Source organism: Lonchura striata, chromosome 3 (genome assembly GCF_050655825.1).
Source record: "Lonchura striata isolate lonStrDom1 chromosome 3, ASM5065582v1, whole genome shotgun sequence".
In the NCBI taxonomy this organism is placed as follows: domain Eukaryota; kingdom Metazoa; phylum Chordata; class Aves; order Passeriformes; family Estrildidae; genus Lonchura; species Lonchura striata.
The window spans coordinates 2,921,742-2,948,657 of NC_140705.1; the positions used below are offsets into that span (position 1 = coordinate 2,921,742).

A 26,916-nucleotide genomic window follows, 5' to 3' on the forward strand; every position below is an offset into this window, starting at 1 on the left:
GTGAATGATGATATTTAAATTTTAGCAAAAGAAAAAATCAAAAATACCTTTTGTTTTGTGTGTGCACTGCACTGTTTACTGGAACTAATTTTAATTAATTGTATTAGTGGCTGAAATAAAGGCTGCCCTTATTGGCTTATCCCAGCATAATTAATCATGGGAATAATTCATTTTACATGACTTCTTGAGGTTAAACATTGCAGAGCCATTCATTAAAATACAGAATTAATAATGTCTAAAAAGTTGACCACAAAAGAAAAGGAGAAATATCTGTAAAGATTTATTAAAGGCCAGTGATTGATCTACTCTTTGTTTTTTTAAACCTGGTCTCAGACCTGGGTCGTGCAGCTGTAGAGGTCTCTCAGCTGGTGTTTGATCTGGTTGTGGAGTGTACTTCACACGAGTCCTTAAGGAAATTCTTCTCATCACTAAGTGGGGGTTCGTGCTCAGATTCCAGGAATGAGGAATTCCTCTCTCCCCAATCAGAAATGGGATATTCTGGAATAGAGCCTCTGATGATGCCGGGCGCGGAGCAAAATTCTTCTCCCTGCAGGGACCTTTGCAAACATGGGAAAAATCAACTCACAGTCAAGGAGCTGAAGTAAAAATGAATTCCCAGGATGATTTTCTGCCTCCAAACTCTTTTTGATTAACAGAGTTTTCAGGTGTTTAAATACTTATTTATCAACCAGACAATCAATTTTGTCACTTTTTGTGATTTGAACTCTCCTTTTTTTGCTCTTTGCAGACATTTGTACCACACACCCAAACCTGCAAATTCCTGATTTCCCAGTTTCTGACCTTACTTCAATTTTTAATATCTCTACTACAATTTTTAATATCTCTGCTAGGCAAATTTTTTGCCCCCTCCTTCAATAACCTTGCAGGAACATCACTTGAAGAGGGGCAATGGCTGTAATTTATAATTAAAAGAAATAGCAGGATTTCTAAAGCTCTTTGAGGGAAAGCACTGTAAATGAAATGATTAAATATAATTTTAATTAGTTATATGTCTTATAGCTGTTCTAGATTTATAAATTGTCAAAATTTTATCCTTTCATTCTCTTTAATAGTTTCTACTAAAGACTTTTTTGGCAAATAGTTGCTTGGGCATTTTTAGAACTTTCTAGAATTCTTTTATTAATTTTGGTGGACTTAGAAGTATTTGTCTAGCGCAAATTAATTCTGAGTTTTCATCCCAGCTCCCTTTTTGCCCTCTGAATGTCTTTTTGTTTGTCATCACAAACTTTGCTCTATTGCCTTCTCTTTGCACTTTGATGCTCTCTGGTGAAACCAGGATGCCTCTACTGCTTTTTGCAGATTTGTTTTGGGGAAATCAGGAGGGAAACAAGATCCCAGTCTTATTTATATTTATAATAGAATTGTCAGAGGAGTTTAATAAAAAACAGCTATGAAGGATAAAATTTCAGAGTACAAATACAGAAATTTATCCTTTTTTTTTTTTTTTTTTTTTTTTGGCTGTCTACAGTTCTCAGGTATTAAGATCTGCACAATTTTTTCTAAGCTCTTTGGTGGTTTCCAGCTTCAGAAAGAGACAGAATTGTCACATTTCAGAAACCAAAACTTTTAATCAGAGATCTCCTCCAAGTAGTAATCTCTGACTGGATTCACTCTAGAGAGACAAGGAGGAAACCACAATTTTTGTAATTCTAATAGAAAATATTAAACATTAGAATATCTTACTCTCATTTTGTGCTTTTTAAATTCCAGATTAGTTAATATTTTCCAACTCTCCAGCTTGCTATTAATAGATGTTCCCAGGTATTATATTTACCTCCATTTATCACTTTTCAAAGCTCTTCTCAGTGCATGACATATTCCTCACATTCCTATTATTCTTTGCTTTCTGTTACACCTATTTATTTAAAGAAATTCTTTGTGTTGCATAACAGTGGCACAGAGGGTTGGCAGCTAAAAGCTGTGAAGTTTTGAGGGAAAAAAATCCATCATGTTTTCTGTTATATTGACATGAAAACAATTCCCTTTATAGATTGAAGCTGGGCTACTAAATCCAGGTATGTTGCTTATGTATTTATTATTAACTTTTAAATCTAAACTTTTTCTTTACCAGAGCAGACCCCCAGTATTGCTGTGGTTGGGGACGTTGCACACATTTTTGGCAATAAATCATGTCTTAAAATTATTTTCTTAAGATTAGGGTCTTCTGCTCCTGCTGTGTCCTGGGATATCACTCCCTTTCCAGCCAAAAGGGAATTCTTCTTCCCATTTGCCTTCTTCAGAACGAGTCTCAGTTGAAGCAAATGGGTAAAACTCAATATTTGGGCTACTGAGAAGGGTCTAATGGGATATTGGGAAGGAATTGTTCCTTGTGAGGGTGGTGAGGCCCTGGCACAGGCTGCCCAGAGAAGCTGTGGCTGCTCCTGGATCCCTGGAAGTGTCCAGGGCCAGACTGGACAGGGCTTGGAGCAACCTGGGATAGTGGAAGTTGTCCCTGCCCATGGCAGGGGTGGGATTGGATGATCTTCAAGGTCCCTTCCAACCCAAACCATTCAGGGATTCCATTACTTCCCCAGAGGAAACAGTTCATTCAGCCCAACAGATCCAACAGGAACCTAAATTGAAGCAGTTCAAGACTGAATTCTGCCAAACACAGAATCTGAAATTGTTGGTCACTAAATCTTTCCTGTAATTTAATATTTTAAGCATAAAATCACAGAATGCTTTGGGTTGGAAGGGACCTTAAAGCCCATCCAGTGCCATCCCCTGCCATACGCAAGGACACCTTTCATCATCTCAGGTTGCTCCAAGCCCCATCCAACTTGGCCTTGGACACTTCCAGGGATCCAGGGGCAGCCACAGCTTCTCTGGGCTTCAAGCTCCATCCAACTTCCAGGAAGTACCTTTGTGTAAACCACTTGCCAGGAAATGCAGTTTATTGGAATATAAAGGCTCCATCCATTGGATGTGTCAGTTAAGTGTTAAATTTGGGCTTTAAATTAGATTTTTTTTTTGATGTGAGAATATGGATTTTTTTTTTCCTATTCCCAGCTCCATAGCTAAAAGATTTCAACTCCCCTATATAAAAAATTATATAGAACTTGTAGTTGGGTCAGAGTCTTCCTCATCAACCATGATGAAGAGAAGAAGTAGCAACCCTTTGCACAAATGAGTTTGGCATAGAAAAGCTTCATTAAAGCCAAATGAACAAAGGAAAAGGGGAAAATTCACTCATATAGTCCCAGCCTTTAAGGCTGGTAAGGGCTCCCTGCATTATTTAGTTTGACATTTTTATATTATAGATCATTATGTTTCATTGCATTTCTGTTTTATCAAGACCTAGCACTTTTTCCTTCAGGTTTAGCTGATATTTGACTGAAGTGTCTCTCCCAGAAGGAAATCTGATTTGATTTGAAAATGTCAGGAAATGGAGAGGTGCTTTATAGGAGCAACCCAAGATCCATTGGTGCAACTGAGCAGGCACCATTTCCCATATCCATAGCTAAAATCTGTTTTCCATTTGGAATTCCCTGGTTTCCATCCTTACCACTTCCTCTTGATCATTGCTTCCTCAAAGGCCCCTTTTGCATCCCCTTCCTGAGGGCATGCTCATGTCCTGGAGTTGAAAACCTCCAGGGGTTTCTTTTGGAAAGGGTAAATTCATCCGGCACTTGGTGGCTGTCAATGAAATGACTTTTCAGGATTCCTTAATGCCAGGGTTGATGTCACCAGAGCTGTTCCTACAACCCCTTTTCTCTTTGACATCCCAATTCAGGACCTATTTCCTTTTATTGCAGTATGGCAAAGAGATTCCATATTTATTTCCACCCTTGCCCTTTCCTCAAAGGTTGTTCCCCATATGCAGGTACCACATGTGTCCCTTTTTCCCTTCAGCAGAGATTTTACCTCTGACTTCTTTAATACATTTTTGATTGAGTGGCCCCAGTGCAGCAAGAAATGGCTTTGTAAGACCATCCCATCAGCTCCTCATCTGAGTTATCCACAGAACTGATAAACTGAGACTTTATATTTCTTTGGAATTCCTGATGAAGGGCTTTAAGAACAACAGAATCTGTAGCAGTCCCTGCAGAGGGGACAGATAAAAATGCTGCCATTCAAGCCTTGTTCCCTTTGGACTATTTTTTTTTTTTTTAGAGATGTCATTTAGACAATTCTTAAGCCACTAAACACATGCACTATCGATATGGGGGAGTGTTAATTTTTTAATCAGTCATGAAGTAATAAGTCAAATGCATTAATAAAGCCCAAGTTCCATCCATGCTATTACATCCCACATTTATTACAGCCAGACTTGTAATTTCATGGGAGGATGAAATGGAGTTTGGCTGACAAGACCTTGTATTCCATAGGACCATGGTGTTAATTATAAGCCCGTCTTTGACATTTTTCCTTCACTTGGCTGAAATGAAACCAGAATATCTTTTCTAGGAGCACTTTCCAACTGGGAACAGCATCTGCTCCACAGGACCAGGCCAGAGGGAGTCTAAAATAATCCCCTTTTAAGGGCTTGTAGTGTGGACATTCAGCCTATAAAAACATAACCTATAATAAGTACAGTGAACAAGGAAAATTTGCCATCTCCTTTTTTTCCTACAGGTTTATATAATTTATTTTCTCCCTTTTATTGGCCATTCAATGTACAGCCATTTTATAAAATAAAAAGGGTTTATAGCAGCGGTCTTGCTTCCAGATATTCTGTTCAGCAAAACCAATCAATCCTCTGTTTACCAAACTCATTTTGCTGCTAAAGAACAGACAGAATTTTAGCAAACAACAGTGAAAATTTTTACAGCTCTGCCACAGAAGCTTTAAATACTTTCAAATAAGAAACAGGTTCATTTTGTACTTTTGTTTGGCAGATTTTTAAAAATAAACCCATTTTTTTTTTTTGGTGAAAACTGCCAATCTTTTAAAATTTCATTCAAGTACCTTACTGAAAAATATGAGCATTTCTGTGAAAAATGTAAAAATAACAGCAGTCCAACCCCATTTTTTATTGGTAATTGTATTCTCTTGGTTTTGTTTTTAAGGGGTAAAAAATCAAGTGATTCTAGAAGGCACCAGAAATAGCAGATCATTGTTTTATCAGCAAATTTTCTTGTCTTTAGGAATTTTCATTGACTGGGTGATTCACCTGTCCTCTAATAAACCAAATAAACAAAATTTAATAACATTTTCTCTGCAGAGGCACCACACTGTAGCTGCTGTATGAGCTACTTTCTCTAGGTATTAGAAAATGCTCGATTTTCTGTGGTCCAGGCAGAAGTTTGGGGAAGTTTCTAGAATTTATGGACAATTAATTTTGATTTAGAACTGCAGGACTGGCCAGCCCATAGTGATAAATTGGCTTCTTGCTGGAGAGAATTGACATGTTTTGATAAAACTGAATAAAAAAAGAGTGTGGATCACACTGAGAAGTTGAAGAATGATATTTTCTAAAGCAGAAATTCACAGTGGTTAATAAACCAAGCATTATCTCCTACTTCAGTGCTGGTAAAGTCATTAAAGTGGTTTAAAATATAAAGAAGGAGGTAAAATAAATTAGCCACATGTTAGTGCCAGTGTTGAAGTACTAAATAAGGGTCCGTTCCATGAAATTCTTTCAGTGTTGGGCAGGAGTTGAAATAAAAATATTTTAATGGGCCCTTATTAAAAAATCTCTGAATCTGGGATTATATCCATTCTTTTCACCCTCATTGGTTTGAAGGTAATAATGTAAACCGAAGGGGACGTAGAATGTGGGCTCTCAGTGTTTTACTGCTGAACCTTTGGTTTGTTTATTTAACGAATATGAGGGTGCTGGAAATTTTGGAAGCAATAACTATGACTTAGTAAAAATTCCCAGGCTGGTTTGGAGAAAGAGATGCTCAAAAGACCTTCCCATGACTGTTTTTTTTAGTATTATTTTCATTTTCACTTGGGCTGTGACTTTGGATAACAGAGTTTGGTTTAACTCCCAAATCAGTGAGTGCTGAAGTTTGGTTGTGATTCTTTACATTCCACATTGGCATCATGGCCCTGGCACAGGTTTCATAGAGAAGCTGTGGCTGCCCCTGGATCCCTGGAGGTGTCCAAGGCCAGGCTGGATGGGGGTTGGATCATCCTGGGACAGTGGAAGTTGTCACTGCCCATGGCACTGGAGGAGTTTTAAGGTCACTTCCCACCCAAACCATTCTGGGATCCCAAAGAGGTTGTGTTGCTGGTGTGACCAGCACAGGGGCCGTTCAGGGATTCCTGTTAGAGGTGAGAAAAGAGGGAATTATTTTCTGAGAACTCTTTAAAAATGTGTGAAAAGTTGTATCTGCTCTTTATGGAATACACTGGGAGCTGTAGCTGTAATGGATAAGTTGTTCCTCAGACTCTGGGCCATTCTTGTAATGAAGAGCTGTTAAATTGGCCTGAGTACAAATAAGTGGAACAAAACGATCTTTGTGCTCCCTTCCAACCCAAACTATTGTGGGATTCTGTGATCTACTGGAGTCAGGACCTTATTTCTCAAAAGAGCTGGGTCCTTTTTTATTGCGGAATCGAGGCAGGAGGGAGTAGTTTTGGAATTTTTGCACTGTAGAATTTAATTCACCTGAGGCAGGGCCAGGTGGAGGTGAAACCCCCGTGGCTGCTGGGAGACTCCTAGGTGAGGAGCTCTGCAGCCAGCCCTGGGAAGCTGCTCCACTTTGCCGGAGATAATTAAATTCTCCCTGGATCCAGCCAGTTAAAAAGAATGAGTTCTCTTCCCTAATCCCTCAGTTTGGGCACTCACCTGGGACATGATTAAGAAGGTGAGAGTCTAAATGCTCTTAGGAAGAAAAGGAATTGAAAAGGTGTCACTCAGACATCTTTTTCTCCCGCTCTTCGCGGGGACGTTTTTTGCCAGGGTTGGAATCCCCACTGAACGAGCTCGCTGGAGTTAATCCTCCGGGAGCGGCCGTGTTTTCTAAGTGGGAAATGGATCCAGGATAAACAGACAATCTGCTCTTGGCACTCAGCCCGCTCTGCCTCGGTGTAATAAAGTCTTCCTATCTGCAGGGAGGTTCTTCAATGGTTAAAGCCCTTCCAGAGCTGAAGGAACCGAGCGCCAGCACTGGAAACCTGATAATGGCTCTGACAAAGGGTTTCTGTTTGCACAGTGAGCAGCACGTGGAATTATATTTATAATTCCATAAATTATTTAAAAAATGTGATCCAGGCATTGAGGGTTCTAGAAATGTTCATACTTGTTCAAACTTTTGCTGTGGGATATTAAAGATCTGCTAATTAAAAGCAGTGGGTGAACTGAGGACACTGTGACTCTCTGACAATATAAGTGGACATTTCAGGAGGAATTCTGAAGGAGGCACTAAGGTGAAGAGCTGGATGTCACTGAGAGAATCACATCTCCCACTCACTAATTTGAAATCCTTTCAGCTCCTCAGTGTCAGGCTGTTGAATGTTAAAGACACGCGGGTTTTTGGAGAACAAGTGGGCTTATTGTTTCTCTTTGATTGCTACCTCTCAATTTTAATAACTCTTACAAAACAAGGTTTGATTCGAAATATTTAAATTGTTTTTTCACCATAAAGATGAGTACTGAGCTGGGTTGATGTTGTGTTCTTTTGGCATTGGATTTACTAAGTGTGTGACACAAACAAAATGAGATTATTCTGTGTTCATAGTCAGACTCAAGCCTAATGCAAAAATTCACCAATGCCAAGATTGTTATTAGGAATAGCCACAGCAGAAAGAAAATCCACTGTATTGTGGAAAGGCTTTGAGGAAAATGAGAGGTGAATCTGCTAGGACCAGCAGCATTACTTCCTTTCTTTTCCCCTGAGGGTGAATATTGATTTTAAATCTATTCTAACAGTCCCTTAGCCACACATCTGAGGATATTTTTCATGAGGTCAGGCTATAGTTCTCAGAGGAGTACCATTATTTCCTTATGCTGGGAAAAAAAAGGAGGCTGATCCTTTGAACTTCTGGATTAGCAGGAGCAGGCAGTGTTGACAAGGTGTAATTGCTGTTTCAGTTGGGAGGAAAGGTAAAGCCTCTGTTGTTTTTCAATTCTTTAGGAAACTTTCCTGTGGTCTAAACCTGTTCATTTTAGACCAGTAACTTGCTCCTTAGTGATAAAAACCTTTCATAAGCTTCATGTTGGCTTACAAAAAATAAAAATACTGAAGTCAGAAGCCACTCTTTAATCTCACTTTAGTTGTACAATCACACACAGTATCACACAGAATCACTAGGTTGGAAGAGACCTTCAAGATCATTGAGTCCAATCCATACCCTGACTCCTCAACTAAACCACGGCACCGAGTGCCACATCCAATCCTTTTTTAAACACATGTAGGGATAGTGAATCCACCACTGCTGGGTTACTGATTTCACCCCTAACTCAGGCTTACCATCCTCGGGCCTGCTTCCAGAGAGACCAGCTGCATCCCCTTCCCCCTTCAAACCCAGTTTAAAGCCCTCTCAATGAGTTCTGACAATTCTTGAGCTAAAATCTTTCTGCCCTTAACAGAGAGATGGAGCCCATCCAGTTCCAGCAGGCCGTGTGCCAGAAAAGTTGCCCCATGATCAAAGAACCCAAAATTCTGCTGATGACACCAACTCTTGAGCCACTTGTTGATAAGTGTGGTCTCTGCTATTCCTTTCATCATTTTTCTGTGCCACCAAAGGGACTGAGCAGAACACTACCTGTGCTCCTGCCCTGTCAACCACTTGACCCAGTGCCTTTTAATTGCCCTGACACTCCTCTTTTCAATCTCATCGTTGCCAGCTTGGAGTATCAGCAGTGGGTAACAATCAGAGGGTTGAATCAGCCTGGGAAGTCTCTCAGTGATATCCCATACCCAGGCCCCAGGGAGGCAGCAGACCTGATTGATATCTGGGGCCCTCTGTTCCTCTCAGAAGGGAGTCACCCACTGCGATTACCCTTCTTTTCTTTTTGATGTCAGAGGTGGTGATCTGTGTGACAGACGAAGTGTAATTGGGAGCTCACTGGGCAGATGATTTTCTTCTATGTCATCAGGCTGACCCTCCTCACCCAGGGCCTCAAACCTATTCTGAAATGGTACCTTGGTAGGTGAGGGGGGTTGGGGGAATTTTTGTTACGTCCTCGACCCATTTCCATTCCCCTTCATCCACCAGGTGTGTGCTCCTACTGCTTGACAGGGGGAGGCATGGGAGCCCTTCGACTCCTGGTGGGCCTCCCTCAAGGATGGAAGGGCAGAACCCCACCAATCTATTTCCCTTTCACTTTCCCTAATAGTCCTTAGCTTTTCTACTTCCTCCCTAAGCTTGGCCACCAGCAAAAGGAGATTGTTCTCCTGTTCACACCTCAGGTAGGCTTCTTCTGGAACATCCAGACCTGATAAGCTCAAACACTCTGCATGGGAAGGGGTCTGGACAGACACATCCTTTTTGGAGGGTTCCATTTGGTTACATACACTTTCACTAACTGAAGTTTTTGATAATGTAAAAACCATGACTACCAGAAAAACCAAAAAACAACAACAGCAAAAAAAAAAAAAAAAACCAAAACCAACCAACCAACCAAACCACAGCAAACAACAAACTAAAATCCCCGCTAGCAGGAGGAAACTCGCAACCCTGCGTGCACAAACTGCCACGAAAATTGCTGTGCCACACCCATAGAGACATGCCACGCCCTTGTTTACCGCTCAAATAGCTGTGCCACGCCCACAGAGGTGTGCCACACCCATTTTCTGCTCAAATTGCTGTGCCAAACCCCCAGAGATATGCCACACCTGCCCTGCACCTGCGTGACTGACAAGAACAATGTTGGCTCGGGCAAGCTGGACGCAGAGCTGGTCATGCTTTCTCCTTTTTTCCCTCAAGCTACAGCAAAAGTCCCAATTTGGGCACTACCAATATTAATTATTTTTGATGATGGACTACATTAAACCACAAAATCTGGAATAAATTCCATCCCTGACCTAAGCTGGCCGTCAGCTCTTGTTGAAGACCGTTTCACTTCATTGTTAAGCCAGTTATCTCTAACTTGTGTTTTTATTCTGCTGAATGGATGATCCTTCCTGCTTCCCACCATCCGAATTTGGCTTCAGGTAATGAGGTGCTTCCCTGCACTGTAAAAGGCAAAAAGGAATTTGGACACATCTGGGGACATCCTGCAGGACAGGGGCACATGGCTTCACTCCAGCTCCCAGGAAACCTGGATATTCTCTTTTCGTCTCACTGAGCAGATCTTTGCTACGTTGAGATAGGGAGCAATTTGATTTTATCAAATCTAGACTACAGGTATCTCAGATGTGTCCTCCTTTACTCCTCTGCATTCCAGACTAAATTTAATCCCAGTCTTTCAAATCCCTTTATCAGCTGGACCTCTGTGCCTCGTTTAGGCTTTGTTTCAGCTGCTCCGTTAACTGATAAAATGGTGTCACACTTTACCCCATCATGGCTCTTTAATATTTCCCAGCCTCCTTTTTATTTCTCTCTAGTTTTTTAAAATTCATATTTCTCCTCATGCCTCTACTGAATCCTCCTCAGTTACTCACAGAGTCTGATTTTTCTTGTTGGGGTCAGCTCATTCAGGAGCCATCACTGGGCCAGATTCACCCTCTGTGGAATTCCTTGATTCTGTTGAAATTACTGGAATAAATCTGGAGTTTGTGCTGGTGTAAATTAAATAAAATCCTCCCTAATGTGATCAAGGAGCTTAATATGTCCCCAGCAAAAGGCAGATCGAGTTTATTCTTTTGATATTTACTTCTTATGATTTAATTGAAGGATGGGATTCTTTTCCCCCATTCATGAATAGGTAATGACAACAAAAATGTCTCATTTTTAAATTAAAAAATATAAAACATATATAAAACATCAAATGCACTTTGTGCAGTGGACTGTCACCTGAGAAGTCTGAGAACTCATCAATATCACTATTAATTAAAATTTAAATTAATTACATGTCCAGATCATGTTGGATCTTTCAATAATATTGTGAGTCATAAACAGATTAGAAATGAAAAAAAATATTCAAAGTGTAACTGAAAAATAGAAATAATGGTTTTGTAAGTGCTGTAATATCTGCTAATCTTCCTTGTATTTCTGCTGTCATAGAATTTGAAGTTCAGCCAGACGTTCTTTGACACTTTTGAGCCTGTTGGATATTGTGAAGCAGTTTGGAATTATTTGTATGATCTTGTGTAAGCACACCCTTGACATTTGTTTTTATCATCATCAATATTATTGATATTTTATAGTGATGATAATTATTTCACTATTCAATTATATTATCCATATCTCCACAGAAACAAAACCCAGTCAAGGCAGCTTAGACATAAAATTTTTCATATTTTAGTGCTCTATTTAGAATATTTAAAATATTTTGCTGGTTCTCAGTTATATATTTGTTAGAATTATTAATTTTTTCTTCTTAAGCTAACACACTGCTGTAATAACGTCATTATTTCTCGTCTTTCTGCATTTCATGATGGCCCTGTCCGAACAAACAGATTGAGCAGAGCTGACATAAATATAGGATATTGTGCAAAAAAGATCAGTAATAAATGGTGCTAAATCAGAGTATTTTTAGGAAAACATGAAACAAAACCAAAGGACTGTGCTTGCAATCGCAGAGACAAAACCCTGAGTGTGCTCTGGCTAATTGTCACTGCTAAAATCTGATTTTATTTTGAATTTGCAGGCAGAACTGGGCACACCGAGGCCGTCCGGGTGGTGTTCGAGCCACAAAACATCAGCTTTGAGCAACTGCTCAAGGTCTTCTGGGAGAATCATGACCCGACACAAGGTAGAGTGATGAGCGAGCCAGTATTTAATTATCTTACTAATTACAGCTGGGATAATTAGTGTTTGAGCTGCATGGAAGAGATGAACCTTGAAATCACACTGGAGCTCAGGAATATGATTGCAGACATTTATTGACAGAGAAAGAGAGGGAGAGGGAGAATGGGAGCACAGAAGCTCTGAGTGCCCCTCCTCCCTTACAGCTGCCTGGGCTGGGAAAATTCCCACAGAGTGGCACGGGAGACAATGGAAAATTCTCTTCAACTTTGATTATGACAATTTATTCTGTAATTTCTTTTGTCTCTTCAATTAGAGTGTATCTCTTTGCATCTTCGAAATTTCTGTTATTCTATTCTATGTTATCTTAAATTTTATATGCTATTTTAATTTGCTTTATTTTATTTTATTTTGTTTTTTTTTTTAATTTAATTTAATTTAATTTTACCTTATTTTATTTTATTTAGCTTTAATTTATTTTACTTTATTTTACTTCATTTCTACCCAGGCCCTTTATCTTTCCTCACAACTTGGAATTTTACATTTTTCAACAGTACTGAGTATATTTTGTGATTAGAAAAAGGGAGCAAAAAGGGGTTAGAGATGCTATGCAGAGGCACCAGTGGATCATTCTACTTATCTGCCTTATCCAAACCTTTGGATTTAATTTATCCTTCTTGGCAGAGGTTTTGTGCTGACACAACCCACATCTGTGCAAACAGAAATGGGAAACTGTGTGCGGAAAACATTTTGCATGTTTATAGAGCTCCAATAAACCTCATCCCTTCTCCCATTTCCCAGAAACGCTGCACACAAGTAACTCATTTCAATATTTGAACAGCCATCGTGATTATGCCACTTGTTATCGCATCTGGGAACAAAAAAAAAACTGCAGATGATACCTCCAAAATGTGATACCATCCTGGAAAAGAGAAACTCAAAGAGAGATCCAGGGACTATTGTGGATAAGGGTCTTCCATCGAGCCCAAAGTGGTTATTGCAACTTCTGCCTGTATAGAAAGAACTTGAGTCAGGAATTTTCTGTCTGCAGGGACAGGAAATCAGAATATTTTGTGCAGTTCCTCTGTTGCCGTCCCAGGGATCTATGGAAATATTGCTGAGGATTTGAAGGATAAAAAAAGATATAGAGTGCAGAAAACTGCCCTAGTGCTGGGAATAAACACATCAAAGAGGGAGAACACCATGTCATGGTGGGGTGGGTTGGATATCAGGAAAATGTTCTTCTTTTAGAGGGTAGTTGGGCACTGGAACAGCTCCCCAGGGAGTGGTCACAGCCCTGGGGCTGCCAGAGCTCCAGGAGCATTTGGACAATGCTCTCAGGGACAGGGTGGGATTTTTGGGGTGTCCTAGGAGACCCCAAGGAATTGGACCAATCATCCTGGTAGGTCTCTTCCAACTCAAGATGTTCTGTGATTGCAGTATCAAGTCATCCTTGCAGGTACCCGTGACAGGTTGAGCAGCTGACGCAAATAAACCAGAACAAGCTGCAGTAGCTGGGAGCTGGAGTTTGGAAAGCTCCACTGTGGAATGAAGCAGCTTCACATCCCTCAGTGTAATTAAACATTGGAGTCTTTTTCCATCACCGTCCTTTCGAGTCTTTCAGATGGGATAATCCATCATTTTAAAAGAGGAGCTTGATCCAAGTCAGGAGAAGGAATCCTGTGAATCTGTCGAATGCGGTGGCCCGTGCTGTTGATTTATGAGCCTCCCTTTCCAACCCCCTCCTTTAGAGCTGTGTTCAGGATAATTCATCTGCACAATTCCTGAAAAACTTGGAGCTCTGCATTGAGAAAGACCCCTTCCTATGGCAGGGGGTTGGAACGAGGTGATCTTTAAGGTGTCTTCAAAACCATTCCAGGATTGTGTGATTCTAAGACAATCCCCACCCTCAAATCACACTGCTGGGCCTTCCTGGTTTCCTTGTAGAAAGAATTTTATGAAAGAATTTTTCTTCCTGTCCTACCCGTTTTTGGTTTCGGATAATTTTCTTGCTCTTTTTTTCTTTGGATTATCAGAAATTTGCCATCACCAGAGGGTGGCTTCTTTCTTTCAGCCTGGAGAAGAGAATCCTCAGGGTGAAATCACTGAGGCCTTCAGGTGCCTACAGTGAGCCTACAGGAAAGATGGAGAGTAATATTTACAAGGGCCTGAAGTGACAGGAAAAGAAAAATGGTTTCAAACTGTAAGGGAGTAGGTTTAGGTGGGATATTGGCAAGGAATTATTGTCTCTGAGGGTGCTGAAGCCTTGGCACAAGGTGTCCAGAGAAGCTGTGGCTGCCTCTGGATCCATGGAAGTGTCCAAGGCCAGGTTGGATGGGGCTTGGAGCAGTCTGGGATAGTGGAAGTTGTCCTTGCCTATGGCAGGGGGTGGAGTGAGATGGTTTTTACGATCCCTTCAAACCCAAACCATTTTGGGTTTCCATGACTCTTATGAGCTGTTTTTTTGGTACATCAGGACAATTGGTCCACGTGTCTTACTCATATGTTTGGATTCATCCTGATTGACAGAGCTGGGAACTGATGGTCAGGAATTTATAATTCTTCATCTTCCAGGTATGAGAAGTGGATTTCCACTGAAACAATTTGGACAACACCCACCTAGTCAATCTTTTGTCATGTCTGCTGTCTTGACTTTGGCAGTGGTGGGGCTCAGTCTGTGGCCTACTGAGAACAGGGAAGTGCCTGAAGGACTTCAGGGCTTTAGGATGACTAAAGTTTATTATCTGGGCACACTGATATGTGGATGAAGTGTAGTAGTTGTGATAACAGGCCAGAAAAATTCATCAGCTGAATTTATGATTTTTTCTGGCTCTAAACCAAAGTAAAATCATGACATTATGTCTTTATATCCTCATACAACTGAAGTTCAGCACCGTTCCAGTCTGTGCTTTCAGAAGAAGGATGGATGTGGCAGATGTGTGATTCACTCTTGGATTTCTGGCAGCTGGGAAATATCACCTAATTAGCCCAGGCAGGAGGCCGTGCTAATGTGACTGAATTCCTTCTGGGAATGAGCTCCTGTCTCCATGTGACACCGACCCGTGGGCACACCCGAGTCCTTCATGACTGTGTCAATCATCTGTGTGGCACGGCAGTGCTTGGTGGAAACAGTCCCAAACCTTCATCTAAGCTTGTATCAATAGAATTTCCACGTGGTTCTTCCATAATAATTTGCCCAAAGTGAGAGCATCATGTTACCCCTGGAAAAGATGGAATTGTTCTCAGAAGACTTTGCACGCCCCACCCTTGCACGGGTTGCTTTACCTGGGTATTTTTATGGTTCCTTAATGCTGCACCAGGGGAGGTTGGACGCCAGGAGGAATTTCTTCAAGGAAGGGGCTGCCAAACTTTGGAAGGGGCTGTCCCCTTCCTGTTGGAGTCCCCATCCCTGAAAGTGCCCAAGGAACACTGGAACTGGACATGGCACTCAGTGCTCTGGGCTGGTGACAAGGTGGAGATTGGAAGTCTTGGAGATCTCTTTCAAAGTAAATGATTCTGTGATTCTATGATATTGCTGTTCTAATCTCAGTCCAAGAATTTTGCAAAGCTCTTCACACCTCATTCATATTTCTTGATTTGAGAAATACCTGAACCGCAGGTCTCAGTGTCAAATTTCTGTTTTCTGAGGTAGGGATGGTAGAAGGTATCTAAGTTGGGATTGTTTCTTTGCCTTGATTTGTACCTACTCCCTGTTTTTAGCTGGCTGTGGGAAATGTGGCTTTATGTAAAGACACTGGAAGTGAGAGTTACCTCTCTGACCTGCAATGTTTTTCTCCTTTGTGGCTGAGCTGTGTGCACACAGTGAGTTTTATTCAGGCAGCCTTGTGGGAATGCAGGACTCAGTCTGTCAATGAGAAGATTTTGACTAAGAAGGTAAATGAGAAGATTTCTTGTTCATGAAATTCAGCACAATCTTTGGGTGAATCCGGTGTCTCATACAGCAAGCACTGAATTCTTGAGTACTGCTCTCATTGAAAAATACAAAAGCTCAGTGTGTTTGATGTTTTTCCAGAATTTGGGGTAACACTATTTCACCTCTTCTACCCCCAGCAGAGATAATGGACTTGTCTCATTGTTCTGATGTCAATAAACATCAAAAGTGTACATTCTGTGGCAGATTAAGACCTTTCAGTATTGGTTTAGTTGGTACCAAGTAGCTGAAGAATACAGACTGCCAGTACTATCGTTTATCATTGTATGAGTGTATTAATATTCAAAAACTCCTGCTTTCCAAGCAGTTGTCCTTTAGAAGAGACTGACACCTCACTGGGATTCAAGTTGTCCCTGGGAAGGAGCCTGGCTCTTGTTTAGGGAAGCTCTGGAGTGCACAGAAGTCAATTGAAAAGCAGGAACCTTTGATCAAATTAAACAGTTGAAAGAGTTCCTCCCCGATGAGCATCTCCAAAGTGTGGGGCCCTGACAAAGTCCTCCTGACTTTTAATTTAGGCTCTGTTTTATAATTCATTAGAATTGGGAGACTGAAAAAGCAACAAACAACCCCCTGACTTCTGCCAAGTGGCATATGGCTGTCATCTCTGCTCAGCCTCCAGTGCCCTGCTCAGCATTCCTACTCTCCCAGGGATGGTCTGATCTATAAGAGGATTGTTCTGGATGGCTCTGTAAGTGCTCGAGATGTTGTTTCTCTGTCATTGATACAGAAAAGAGGGATGAATGGGATATGCCAAAAATACTACCAAAAAAAAAAAAATCTTTGTAGATAATTTTATTTTTTTAATGTTTTCAGAGGTGTAGGGCAAAGCTTGTATTTCCTGTTTTTTCAATGGGGCCATCCTCAGAGCTTTCCAGACTTTTTTAGAATGTAAGCCTGACTGTCTCCTTAGTTGCATCCTGACCATGGTCCTGCTGGCACCTCCTTGCTGCCTATACAGAGGGACTTGGACTTTCAGCCCATCAGTTTTGTGCCTCTTCTGTAGTGGCACAATTTCTGTTAAGTAGTATTTGACTTCTCTGTTAGGAAAAGGGTGATTTTCTCCTCCTCGACCTTTCAGCCAGATACAAGCTCTTTGTTTGTGTTGACTCTGGCAATCAAAAAGTTCTCTGCTCAGGCTGAAAATTAACCCTGCATGAATGGAAGTAAAATGTGGTTTCCAGCCAGGATTTAAATTGCCAGGAGCAGGAATGCTGGTGGGATCACCCTTCTGGCATCAGCACTGACCTGCAGTGCCTGAGCCAATTCCAAACCCCGCTGTGATCCTGGTTAGGGAGGAATGTGTCATATTGGATCAGATCAGGAAGTTTGGCTGCTCTTTGTGGGGTGTCAGAAACTATTTCTCCAGACCTTTGGAAAAATCAATCTGATACCAGAGAAGAGTGTTTGGCAAAATGTGCAAATGTGAGTCCTGTAAAGGGCTTTATTCTTGAAATTCTCATGACCTGTGTGTGGTGAAGCCCTTAATCTATCAGGGATTTCAGCCAGTTCAAGGCGACTTTAAAGAAAGGCTCCTTCTTGCTTTCCTGGTCTGTACAAAAGTCAAGCAGACAGACAAAACTAATTTCTTTTTAGAGTAGCCTGGTCTAGTGGAAGGTGTCACTGTCTATGGCAGGAGATGGAACAAGATAATCTTTAAGTCCTGTTGGACCCAAACCATTCTGTGATTCTGTGAAAATGTGTTTGGGAGAAATGAAAAATCCACTTGCCTTCTTCAGCTCTGTTCTTTCCTGAGCACAGTCCAAACCAGATGCTTGTTTGGGTAGTTCTGCTCCCCACATTCCTCAGAAGTACCCAATCATTTCCAACCCAAAGGAAATAACTTGGATACACTTAATTCCTTGTGGTGAGTGCCTGTTGTCCACAAATCTCATAATTTTTAATTCCTTCTGTCTTTATGTTTGGATTTTTGAGCTAGTGGCAGAGAAGAAGCCAGCACTCCACAGTTTTGGTCACTCTTGTGACATTTGGTCACAGGTTTGAAGGACAAACCTGTGGCCACTGCTGCTCAGGGGCTGCTGGAATTTCCTCTGCAGCCTTGTTGATCCATTGTGCATACCCAGAGAGCCAAAATCATTGTGAGGCATCTCATTCCCCCTTTCCTGTCAGGGACAAGTCCTTATCTTGCCCGTGTTTGTGCAGGAAATGGAAGCAGGGCTGATGTTTTTCCAGCAGTTGAGGACCATCTGTCCTACAACAAACTCATCACCTGCCAGACTTGTTCAGAACATCTCTCAGTCCATATGTCTTGTGTATCCATGATAAAGAAGAAATGTAGGAGCCATTTCTCTTCCCTGTGACCTTCCAAACATGCTGGCATTTAGCCTTGGTGCTGATACAGGAATTCTCCAGATTAATATCTGCTTTTCGTTGTGCTGACCCAGTTTGCTTGCAGAGGGGATATTTATTTCTCCCCAGCTTTGAAGGCCTGTACTTTTTTTAGACATTGCATAAGGAATCTATCATCTGCAAATAATTAAAATTAGACACTAGAAATGACATTGTGTTGCTAATGAGCAGATGTGTCTACTTATACCAGTGGAAGAACAGCTGTACACATAAAAAACGCTGCAGCCACCCTAAACCAACATTTGGTATTCTGCTACAGGCCTGGAACTCCATTTGGAGATTAAAGGGGAAAAAATAATCTCTCCCTGTAAAATGTAACCGTTTTTATGCTTTGCCTTTACATTTTTTGTAACTCGCTTCCCTTTATAATTTGAGAGAGATTTGTGAGTCTCAGATTAAAGCACTTTTGTAGTGTATTTCAAATGTTATTAAGAGCCTTGATGGTCTCAGCATTATTACAAGGTGTAACAAAAACCAGTAGAAATATAAAATCTATTGTCACCAGGCATATTAAATATATTCAAAATAGAATTACCAGCCCCTCAGGGAGCCATTCTTGGTCCAATACTCCTCAATATTTTCATTAATGACTCAGAGGATACAGTAAGGAGGATGCTAATTAAATCAGTGGTACAGACATTGCTGGGAGGCTCTTGAAGGAAGCGAATAAAGCACAGTTCTGTGTTGATAAATTAGCAAAAGCCATGGAAATCGATGTGCCAGGACACAATAAAGATAAATGTGAGGTGGTTCCTGCAGGGATGGACACTCAAGAGTAGAACTGGGTTGTTTTATAGGAGTCTTTCTGTTGTCTTCTTCTAATTCCTGCTCTTTCCTATGAAATCCCATTGGAGGGACAGTTGATTGATGCTGACTCATCCCACAAACAATGAATTTAGTACCCTGCCCAAAACCACCTCCAAAATACCTGTGGTCTGTATTTTTTTTAAAGTAGTAAAGTCTTTGCCAGAGTTGTACTTTGAGAATGCAGCTTCATCTCCTCCCTGAACCGAAATCTTGTGTTTTGTTGCTCCCACTCTTTGTGTTTCTCCAGGAGTAAACAGGCATTAAAAATAAATAGGTGTTATTAGGCTGCTTTGAATCCCCAGAAATTTCAGCTGCCATGCCCTAATTTGCATGTTAGACTCTTCTTATCTATATAAATTAGAATAGACTTTTCCTGACCTATATTTGCAGTTTAGGAGATGATGTTTTCCCTTCATCTTTCTTAATGAAGGGGATTATTAACCAGAGCAGTGGTTGCTGAGGTGGGCTGAACACTTTGAATTTGGAAGTGAGTGGTGCTGAATCAATTCTGGCTCAAGGGCAAAAGTTCTTCTGGGCTCTGAATTCCTCGTTCAACTGCTTTTAGGCCCTTTATTTTACACCTGACAAGGATGTGTGGACCATTTCCCCAGAACTACTGAAAATTAAAACTCTGGCACTGTGGGAAACATGAATCCACCTGAGGGAGGTGAGGTTTATACTGGATATAAGGAAGAATTAGATTATGTATTTTATATATATATATATATATATATATATATATATATATATATATATATATATATATATATATGTAATACAGTATCATGTGGGTCCCTTCCAACTCAGAATATTCTGTGCTTCTGTGATACAAGAAGAAGATGATCTCTAAAGGTCCTTTCCAACCCAAACTATTCCATGATGCCGTGGTTCTATCCATGAAGCCGACAGGAATGTGGAGGGAATAACAGCATCTAAATTTTCATGTATTTGTAGAATTAGGAGAGGGCAACCTTAGAAAGTCTGCTTCTGCAGAATTTTTTGATGGATTGTTCCTAATCCTTAGGCAAGGAAAACAATAGATAAAGTCAAAACAAAGAGATACCAAACATTGTTTTCTTCTTCAAATAATAGTGAATTTACTGTACTTGGGTCTGGAAATCTGAGGCACTGAAGCGTGGCATCATTAATCATAGTTTATGGTGATTATTAGTAGGCTTTTAATCTTTGTTTTCGTGTATAATTAGGTACAAGAGGTCAAAGCTGACTCTCCTCTGAACAACAATATTTTCAATGAATGACTGTTTTTCTCTGCCTGCAATTTCCTTGTGCATATTTATAAGAGCACACTTGTCTGTGTTTTGAGAGAGCAGTGTCCCATGAGCTTATCTGCTGATAAAAGCAAATGACAACACTATTATTTTTATTATCACTAATTATTTTTATTACTATTGCAACAGCACCTGGTAGATCAGAGTGGGTTTGGATTCATAGTGCTGGCAAATGCCTAAATTGAGGCAAGGCACTAATGAACAGCAGATAAACAAAGAGAAAGGAGAAGGCACATGAAGAAAAATAAAGCAAGTCTGTGTGGTTCCATAGCTGAGCCCATGTGGTAACTGGTCTGAATCCCTGCATTTCTTAATTATGTTTTTGCCCATCATCAGTTGTTGTCCAGCTTTTGGTAACATCATAGCAAAATTAATCCCTGAAGAAAATCAGCAATGAGGGCCTGATTCTGATGCCCAAACAGAAGTGCCTTTGCCATATCAAATGCTTTTTTGGGTATTATTCCTGTTTTCCAGCAGTTAGAAAATGTGGAGCTCATTTCTGCCCTTTGTCCTGTCCTCCAATCTCTTCCACACATCCCTGCTACATGCAATTTATTTGGGATTGAAGGCTTTCAAGATCTCCAGGCAGTCTTGTCTCACCAGCACTGCTAGGAGGGATAAAGGCTGAGCTAAACTCACTTAAATTTACATTTTTCCATGGACATGGAGCGGCTCAGCTACCACGGGTGTGGGAAGAACTGGTCAACAAAGTTGACTCAAATGAGGCATCAATGTTTGGTCAGTTTTGGTTGCCTAAACCAACCTTTAGTTCCAGCTTCACCAATAAATACTGATAAAAATTCCCATGTTCATTGAATCACAGAATTGTCTGAGTTGGAAGGGACCTTAAGAACTAGCTCATCCCACCCCCTTCCACTATCCCAGGTTGATCCAAGCCCATCCAGCCTGGCCTTGGACACTTCCAGGGATCCAGGGGCAGCCACAGCTTCTCTGGACACCCTGTGCCAGGGCCTCACCACTCTCACAAGGAAGAATTCCTTCCCAATATCCCATCCATCCCTGCCCTCTGGCAGTGGGAAGCCATTCCCTGTGTCCAGTCCCTCCATCCCTTGTCCCAAGTCCCTCTCCAGCTCTCCTGGAGCCCCTTTAGGACATGGAAGGGGCTCTGAGGTTTCCCTGGATCCTTCTCATCTCCAGCCTGGACATTCACAGCTCTCCCAGCCTGGATCCCAAGGAGCTTCAGGCTTTGGAGCATCTTTGTGGTTTCCTCTACAGTTTCTCCAGCAGGTTGAAGTTCATCCAGCTCCCAGACAGAGTTTTAAGAGAAAGTACCTCTGAAAAAGCCTAATGTATGTTTATGGGAGAAAACGTCTAAAATCCTGCCTAAACCAAGTCATTTAACTTTTGATTAAAGTGAAGTCAAGTTTGATTAAAGCAAAAGTCCCCTACAATAAGTTTAGTTCCATTATAGATGATTTATGTGCATAATTCATTGTTCTATTCATCTGTTCTGTGCACTACTGGTAAATATGAATTTTCAATTAATAACTAAAAATGGATTAACACTTTTGCCTGCCAGAGATACTTGAGGTAATACTTGAGCTTTGTTGCACTTATCCAAAACAAATATTTGAGGATTTTTTTCTGGGTTCAGGTTGATGATGTACTTCCTTCAAAGGTCGAAGAACATTCAAAAATCCATTTATGCATTGTTATCTCTGAGGGAATCAATAAATAATGAATATACAGGGAACTTTTCTTCTAAACCAAGCCTTCCTGGAGAATTCCTAGTTTTTAAAAATATGGATAAAATATTTGAAGTGTTAGAGGGGCAGTATTGCTACTGCTATATGGATTACAGAGTAGTTTGGGTTGGAAAAGACCTCAAACATCTTTTAGTGCCAAAAGAGGACCAAAACCAGAGTTTCCTCCTTGACACTAAAAACTGTGTATATCGAAAACTTTCTAAACCTTGTTGACAGTGTAAAACTTTTCTTTATTATGTACAAGCTCATTAATTCTTTTAAACCTCCTGAAGAAACTATTTTCTGTGTAATTTATACTTCCTGCACCACAGAACCTTGAAAATCATCCAGAACTCTCAATGCACAGCACTGTAACGAAATTCTTTCCTATTAACATTTTTCTCCTTTAATCATGTGCCATAAAGAGTTTTACTTTCCCCTGGCAACTTTTAAGCTGTATGGATGTAATCATTAGAGTGAGTGATGACATCAAACCAGGCTGACATGGTGCCATTGATTTTTACTAAATAATGATATGATGAGCTAGAAGAAGGAGTTTTATTAGTCTTAACTCAGCAAGGATTGATTGGGGAGAAGAAAATGACCAATCCGTATCTCAGGTTGCTGCAGGTATAAGAAAATAAGTGACAGCTGCAGAAAAGTCTATAAATCATGGGAAAAATTATGATAAAAATAAGAGCTATGAACTGCCCTTTAAAATTTCACTGGATGGCAGAGAAGAGTCGAAGAGACCTCAGCCATTTATCTCCATTATGCCTGGGATCCTCCGAGAATAGCAAAGTTGACGGATGATGCCATTACCTTTTTTTTATTATTTTTAAATGGAGGGAAGATAAGGAGTGGTGTATAAGTGTTACTTTCAAGTCATTAGAGGGTTGAGTCTTTGAAAGAATTCCTTGATTTAGCTAATAAAATAAAGTGTCTTTTGCTTTAGCTTTCTGTAGGTAATGTATTAAACATCGACATTTTAGAAACAAATCTGCTTGTTTGCAGTTTCTGAAGAAAAAAAATAGTACTGGAAAATAAGTTTTTTTATTAAACAGAGAATCACGGAATGGTTTGGGTTGGAAAGGAACTTAAAGATCATCTCATTCCACCCCCTGCCCTTGAGCAGGGACACCTTCCACTATCCCAGGTTGCTCCAAGTCTTGTCCAACCTGGCCTTGGGCACTTCCAGGGCTGGGGATTCCATATTCCAGCCCATATTCCAGTCATTCAAAGCAAAGGAGAGCCAGAATGTATTGCTTGGATGCCAAAGAATGTGAAGAAGTCCAAAACTAAGTCATTCTTACCCAGGTGCATCAGAAGATACCAAAGTGTTGGTAGGAAAGGCATTTTTAGAGCCATTTCTTTGCCTATTATCTACAGTTTGGCAAATATCAGCTTTCCCAGTAACAGAGAGTTTATATTCCATGTCAGTCTCAACCTGGGAATTGCTCCTTTGACAGGATCTGGGAGCTCATCACAGCCCCCTCTTCTCTCCAGCCACCATCCTCTCACCACAGATTTCCATTTCATATACAACAGAGCTCAGCTCTTGAGGGCTTTTTGTGGTTAATTGGTGCTCTGGGCTCTGCTGGCACAATGGGGACATTTTATGTTCTCCAGAGTGGTCAGGGTTGAGCTCTGTGGAGATGCTTTGGTCATCCAGAGGGAAATTCCTGAATATGATCCATGCCCAGCATCTGAACACATTTGGAGCTGCAGATGCCCTCATCAACTCTGGTTCTCCAGAGACAAGAGCTTGCAATGACAGCCCAGTGCTCACACAGGATCTGGGCTGTTCGATTTTGGACTTTTTTTTATACTTTGGCATCACAAAACCATATCCAAACTCCACATATTTTTGTGTTTTGCCAGAGAAGTGCAAATTCTCTACTTTTCTCTCGTGTTCTAAAATCAACCTCTCTATCAAAGCATCTCTTTGACAAGAGGATTTCTGGCTGTTCCCAGCAAATCAGCCAATTTTCTTTGTTTCAGACCTCAGCAGTGAGTGCCAGGCTGTTACCTCGGAGGTCTGTTTGTTCCTGTTTCGGCTGGATTTGTTCCTGATCACCTGGTCAGGGATACAGCATTTGCTTTTTCCAGTCTCTGTCTTGCCCCACTGATATTACTGAAATAGATCTGAATGAGAACAATTCCTTCATGGAAAGGATTGCCCAGCCCTGGCACAGCTGCCCAGGGCAGTGTTGGGATCCTCATCCCTGGAGGGATTTAAAATCCTTGTGGATGTGGCACATTTAAAATCCTTGGGGACATGGGTCAGTGGTGGCCTTGGCAGTGCTGGGGGATGGTTGGACTTGGTGATCTCTGAGGCCTTTTCCACCCACAGTGATTCTCTGATTCCTCAGGGTTAATTAATTTTCTTACCAATTTTAAGAAGGAACCTGTTTTTCATCTCAGTCCTGAACAAAAGGGAGGTTCAGGTCCTACTGACAGATTTCCCTGTTATCCTTGAGGAAAAGACTGATCTCCTGGAGCTATCCTAAAAACTGTCCCTAAACTGGCAGGTTTTGCACATGGCAGGGGATGGGACTGGGTGATATTTAGGGTCCCTTCCAACCCAAAGTGTTTTATGAGTCTATGAAAATGTATTTCCTTAAAGTGAAACCCTCAGGAATGGAATGCAGCTTTAGGTGCATTGTTCAAGGGATAAGTGCTCTTCGTTGCTTGGATGTTTTCTCATTTCCCACTTAGATTTTGGATACTTGGGCTTTCAATTGCCCTTACAAGTTAAACAACTTTTGCAAGACTGAAGAGCCTAATTTCTCTGTTTTTTTTTTTTTTCCTCTAGAAATGTATTTTTAATTTAGAGTCAGTTCTCCTCTTAACGCTCTCTTCAATAAATTCATTAAGCTGACTGGCTCCCTAATACTATGTCATGGTGGCTCATGCAGATATTAAATAATCTGAATTTTTCACTCAGAGCACTGTGCACTGAACTCATACCAAACTTACACTCCTAAATTCATGCTGGAAACCAGCACCCTCTGTAGTGATCCTCCACTCCGAGAGATTTTTGTAATCTCCTCCCTAGTTGGTTGTTAAACAGTTTGTTAAGCAATAAATAGATTTGCAGAATGTTAATGCTTAAACTCAAGCATCAATCAGCATTAACATATTCTGGCAAAACTAAAGCTTTCCTGGCCTGTCCTCATTTTATCCCAAACTGGCTTTACCAGAGCTCTCTGCCATCCTGGAAGAACTTCCAAAGGAACGAGCAAAATATCCTCTGGTGACACTTACCACTATTAAGTATTGATGAAGAACATTATTATTGTTTTTATTGTAATAGTACATTTTAACAGCTAAAAAATAACCCAAATCATCAGAAAATTCCAGAAGATGTTTTGGAATCAGGTTCCTTAATGTAACTGTTGGTTATTGAATGGAATTTTCATCCTTATACATATTTTAAAATATTCTTGTGTCTTGTTGTTCATAAATATTTCAGGCAGTGTTTGTTTGTTTATTGTATTTCCCTTTAAATAATTTTTTTTTTGTTGCCCTGGGGAGTCCAAGAGGGATAAATCCATGATTTAATGAGGATTAGTGAGTTGATGGCATCTTTTCCCTCCAGTACCACAGGCTCTTTCTCCACCCTCTGTCCTTTGCCAGGGGGATATCAGGACATCCATTTCCTTTCCCATTTCATCTCCACAATCCTGACAATTGATGGGAATCCTCAGAGGGGCTTTGGCAGCCTGGTGGCAATCCTAACACCAATCCTGATGATTTCCAATTTGTCTTGGATTGCAGTTTTTTGGGAGGACCCTGTCTGCTGTGTGGATGTACTTGGAGGAGTGAAAAAGTTGGAGTTTCTTAAGCAAAGTCAAAATTAACACATTTTATTCCAGCCAAATGTAAAGTTAGGTTCTTGAGCACAAAATTGGGAACAAGGGGAGAAAGGCAATGATAACAAAGCTGCCAGTGCAGCTGCAAAAGTGCATGTCCAGATAATTCTTGATGCTAAAGCTGCTCTGAGGCTGTTTGAGTTTAGGGAATGATCCACAGCAAAGCTGGCTGGAGAGAGTGGGAATGGGAATGGGAATGGGAATGGGAATGGGAATGAGCAATGGCTTCCCAGGAATGCAGCACCAAATCAAATCTGGGCTTGTCACCTGAGGGGACAGTTGTCACCTCTCTGCTTTGACCCAGTGTTTTGTAGCTTTGCAGGGAGAATCCATCCCATATTTTGCAAATTTCTACGTGAACAACTTCATACATCAAGTCTTTCAAAGAGGTCACACATATCAGCAGAAATATCAGGAAATCCTGGTGCCAAAATTGCTCATCCAGCCAGGTCTTGAACTCCAGGGATGGGGAGTCCATAAGCTCTCTGGGCAGCCTGCTCCTAAAACAACTATTTTTCTCCAAAAGTATTTTGTGCCTTTCTCCCATTAAATTGTATTCCACAGCACAAGAAAGATTATAAGCGCTTGATAAAATCAACAATTTTTTGGTAACCATTTGCATGGTTCAAAATAAATTTTTTTAAGAATGCCGTGATTACAGTGACTGCAGATTAATTTTTTAGGGTTTGACATCTGTATTTGACTATTGTGTGATGGAACAAAACCGTAAAATGCTCATATTTCATTTTCATGGCATTTAAAAGGAGATATCAGCATTGAATCCCTTCAGGACTCTTTAACCAAAGACTTGGATTTCCTAAAACTCCCTGCTGAGTGTGCATGGCAGAAACTGTGCTAATCCAGCTGTATGTAACATCCTGGATTTCTGGGAGGTGTCCCATGGCAGGGGGTTGGAATGAGCTGAGCTTGAAGGTCTCTCCCAACCCAACCCCTGCTGGGATTCTGTGGAAGGGGGGTGTTTTGGACTTCTCCCAGCCCCAGGGAGGGAGGGAAGCTGATCCCCCTGCCTTGTGTCCCCCCAGGGATGCGGCAGGGGAACGACGTCGGCACTCAGTATCGCTCGGCCATCTACACCTTTTCCCAGGAACAGATGGAAGCTGCCCTGAGATCCAAGGAAGAATATCAGAAGGTAA

The 26,916-nt window shown here is 41.0% G+C and overlaps 1 protein-coding gene across 2 annotated transcripts in view; it reads left to right on the plus strand.

Moving 5' to 3' along the window:
* MSRA (methionine sulfoxide reductase A) overlaps positions 1-26,916 on the plus strand; it is a 226,277-nt gene that overhangs the window by 119,439 nt on the left and 79,922 nt on the right. The window contains exons 4-5 of one of the 2 annotated variants that reach the window (XM_031504479.3): positions 11,669-11,773; positions 26,806-26,912. In XM_031504479.3, the coding sequence (XP_031360339.1) occupies positions 11,669-11,773; positions 26,806-26,912 (212 nt within the window). The remainder of the gene's footprint in view (positions 1-11,668; positions 11,774-26,805; positions 26,913-26,916) is intronic. The other variant, XM_085574370.1, reaches the window with a different exon arrangement.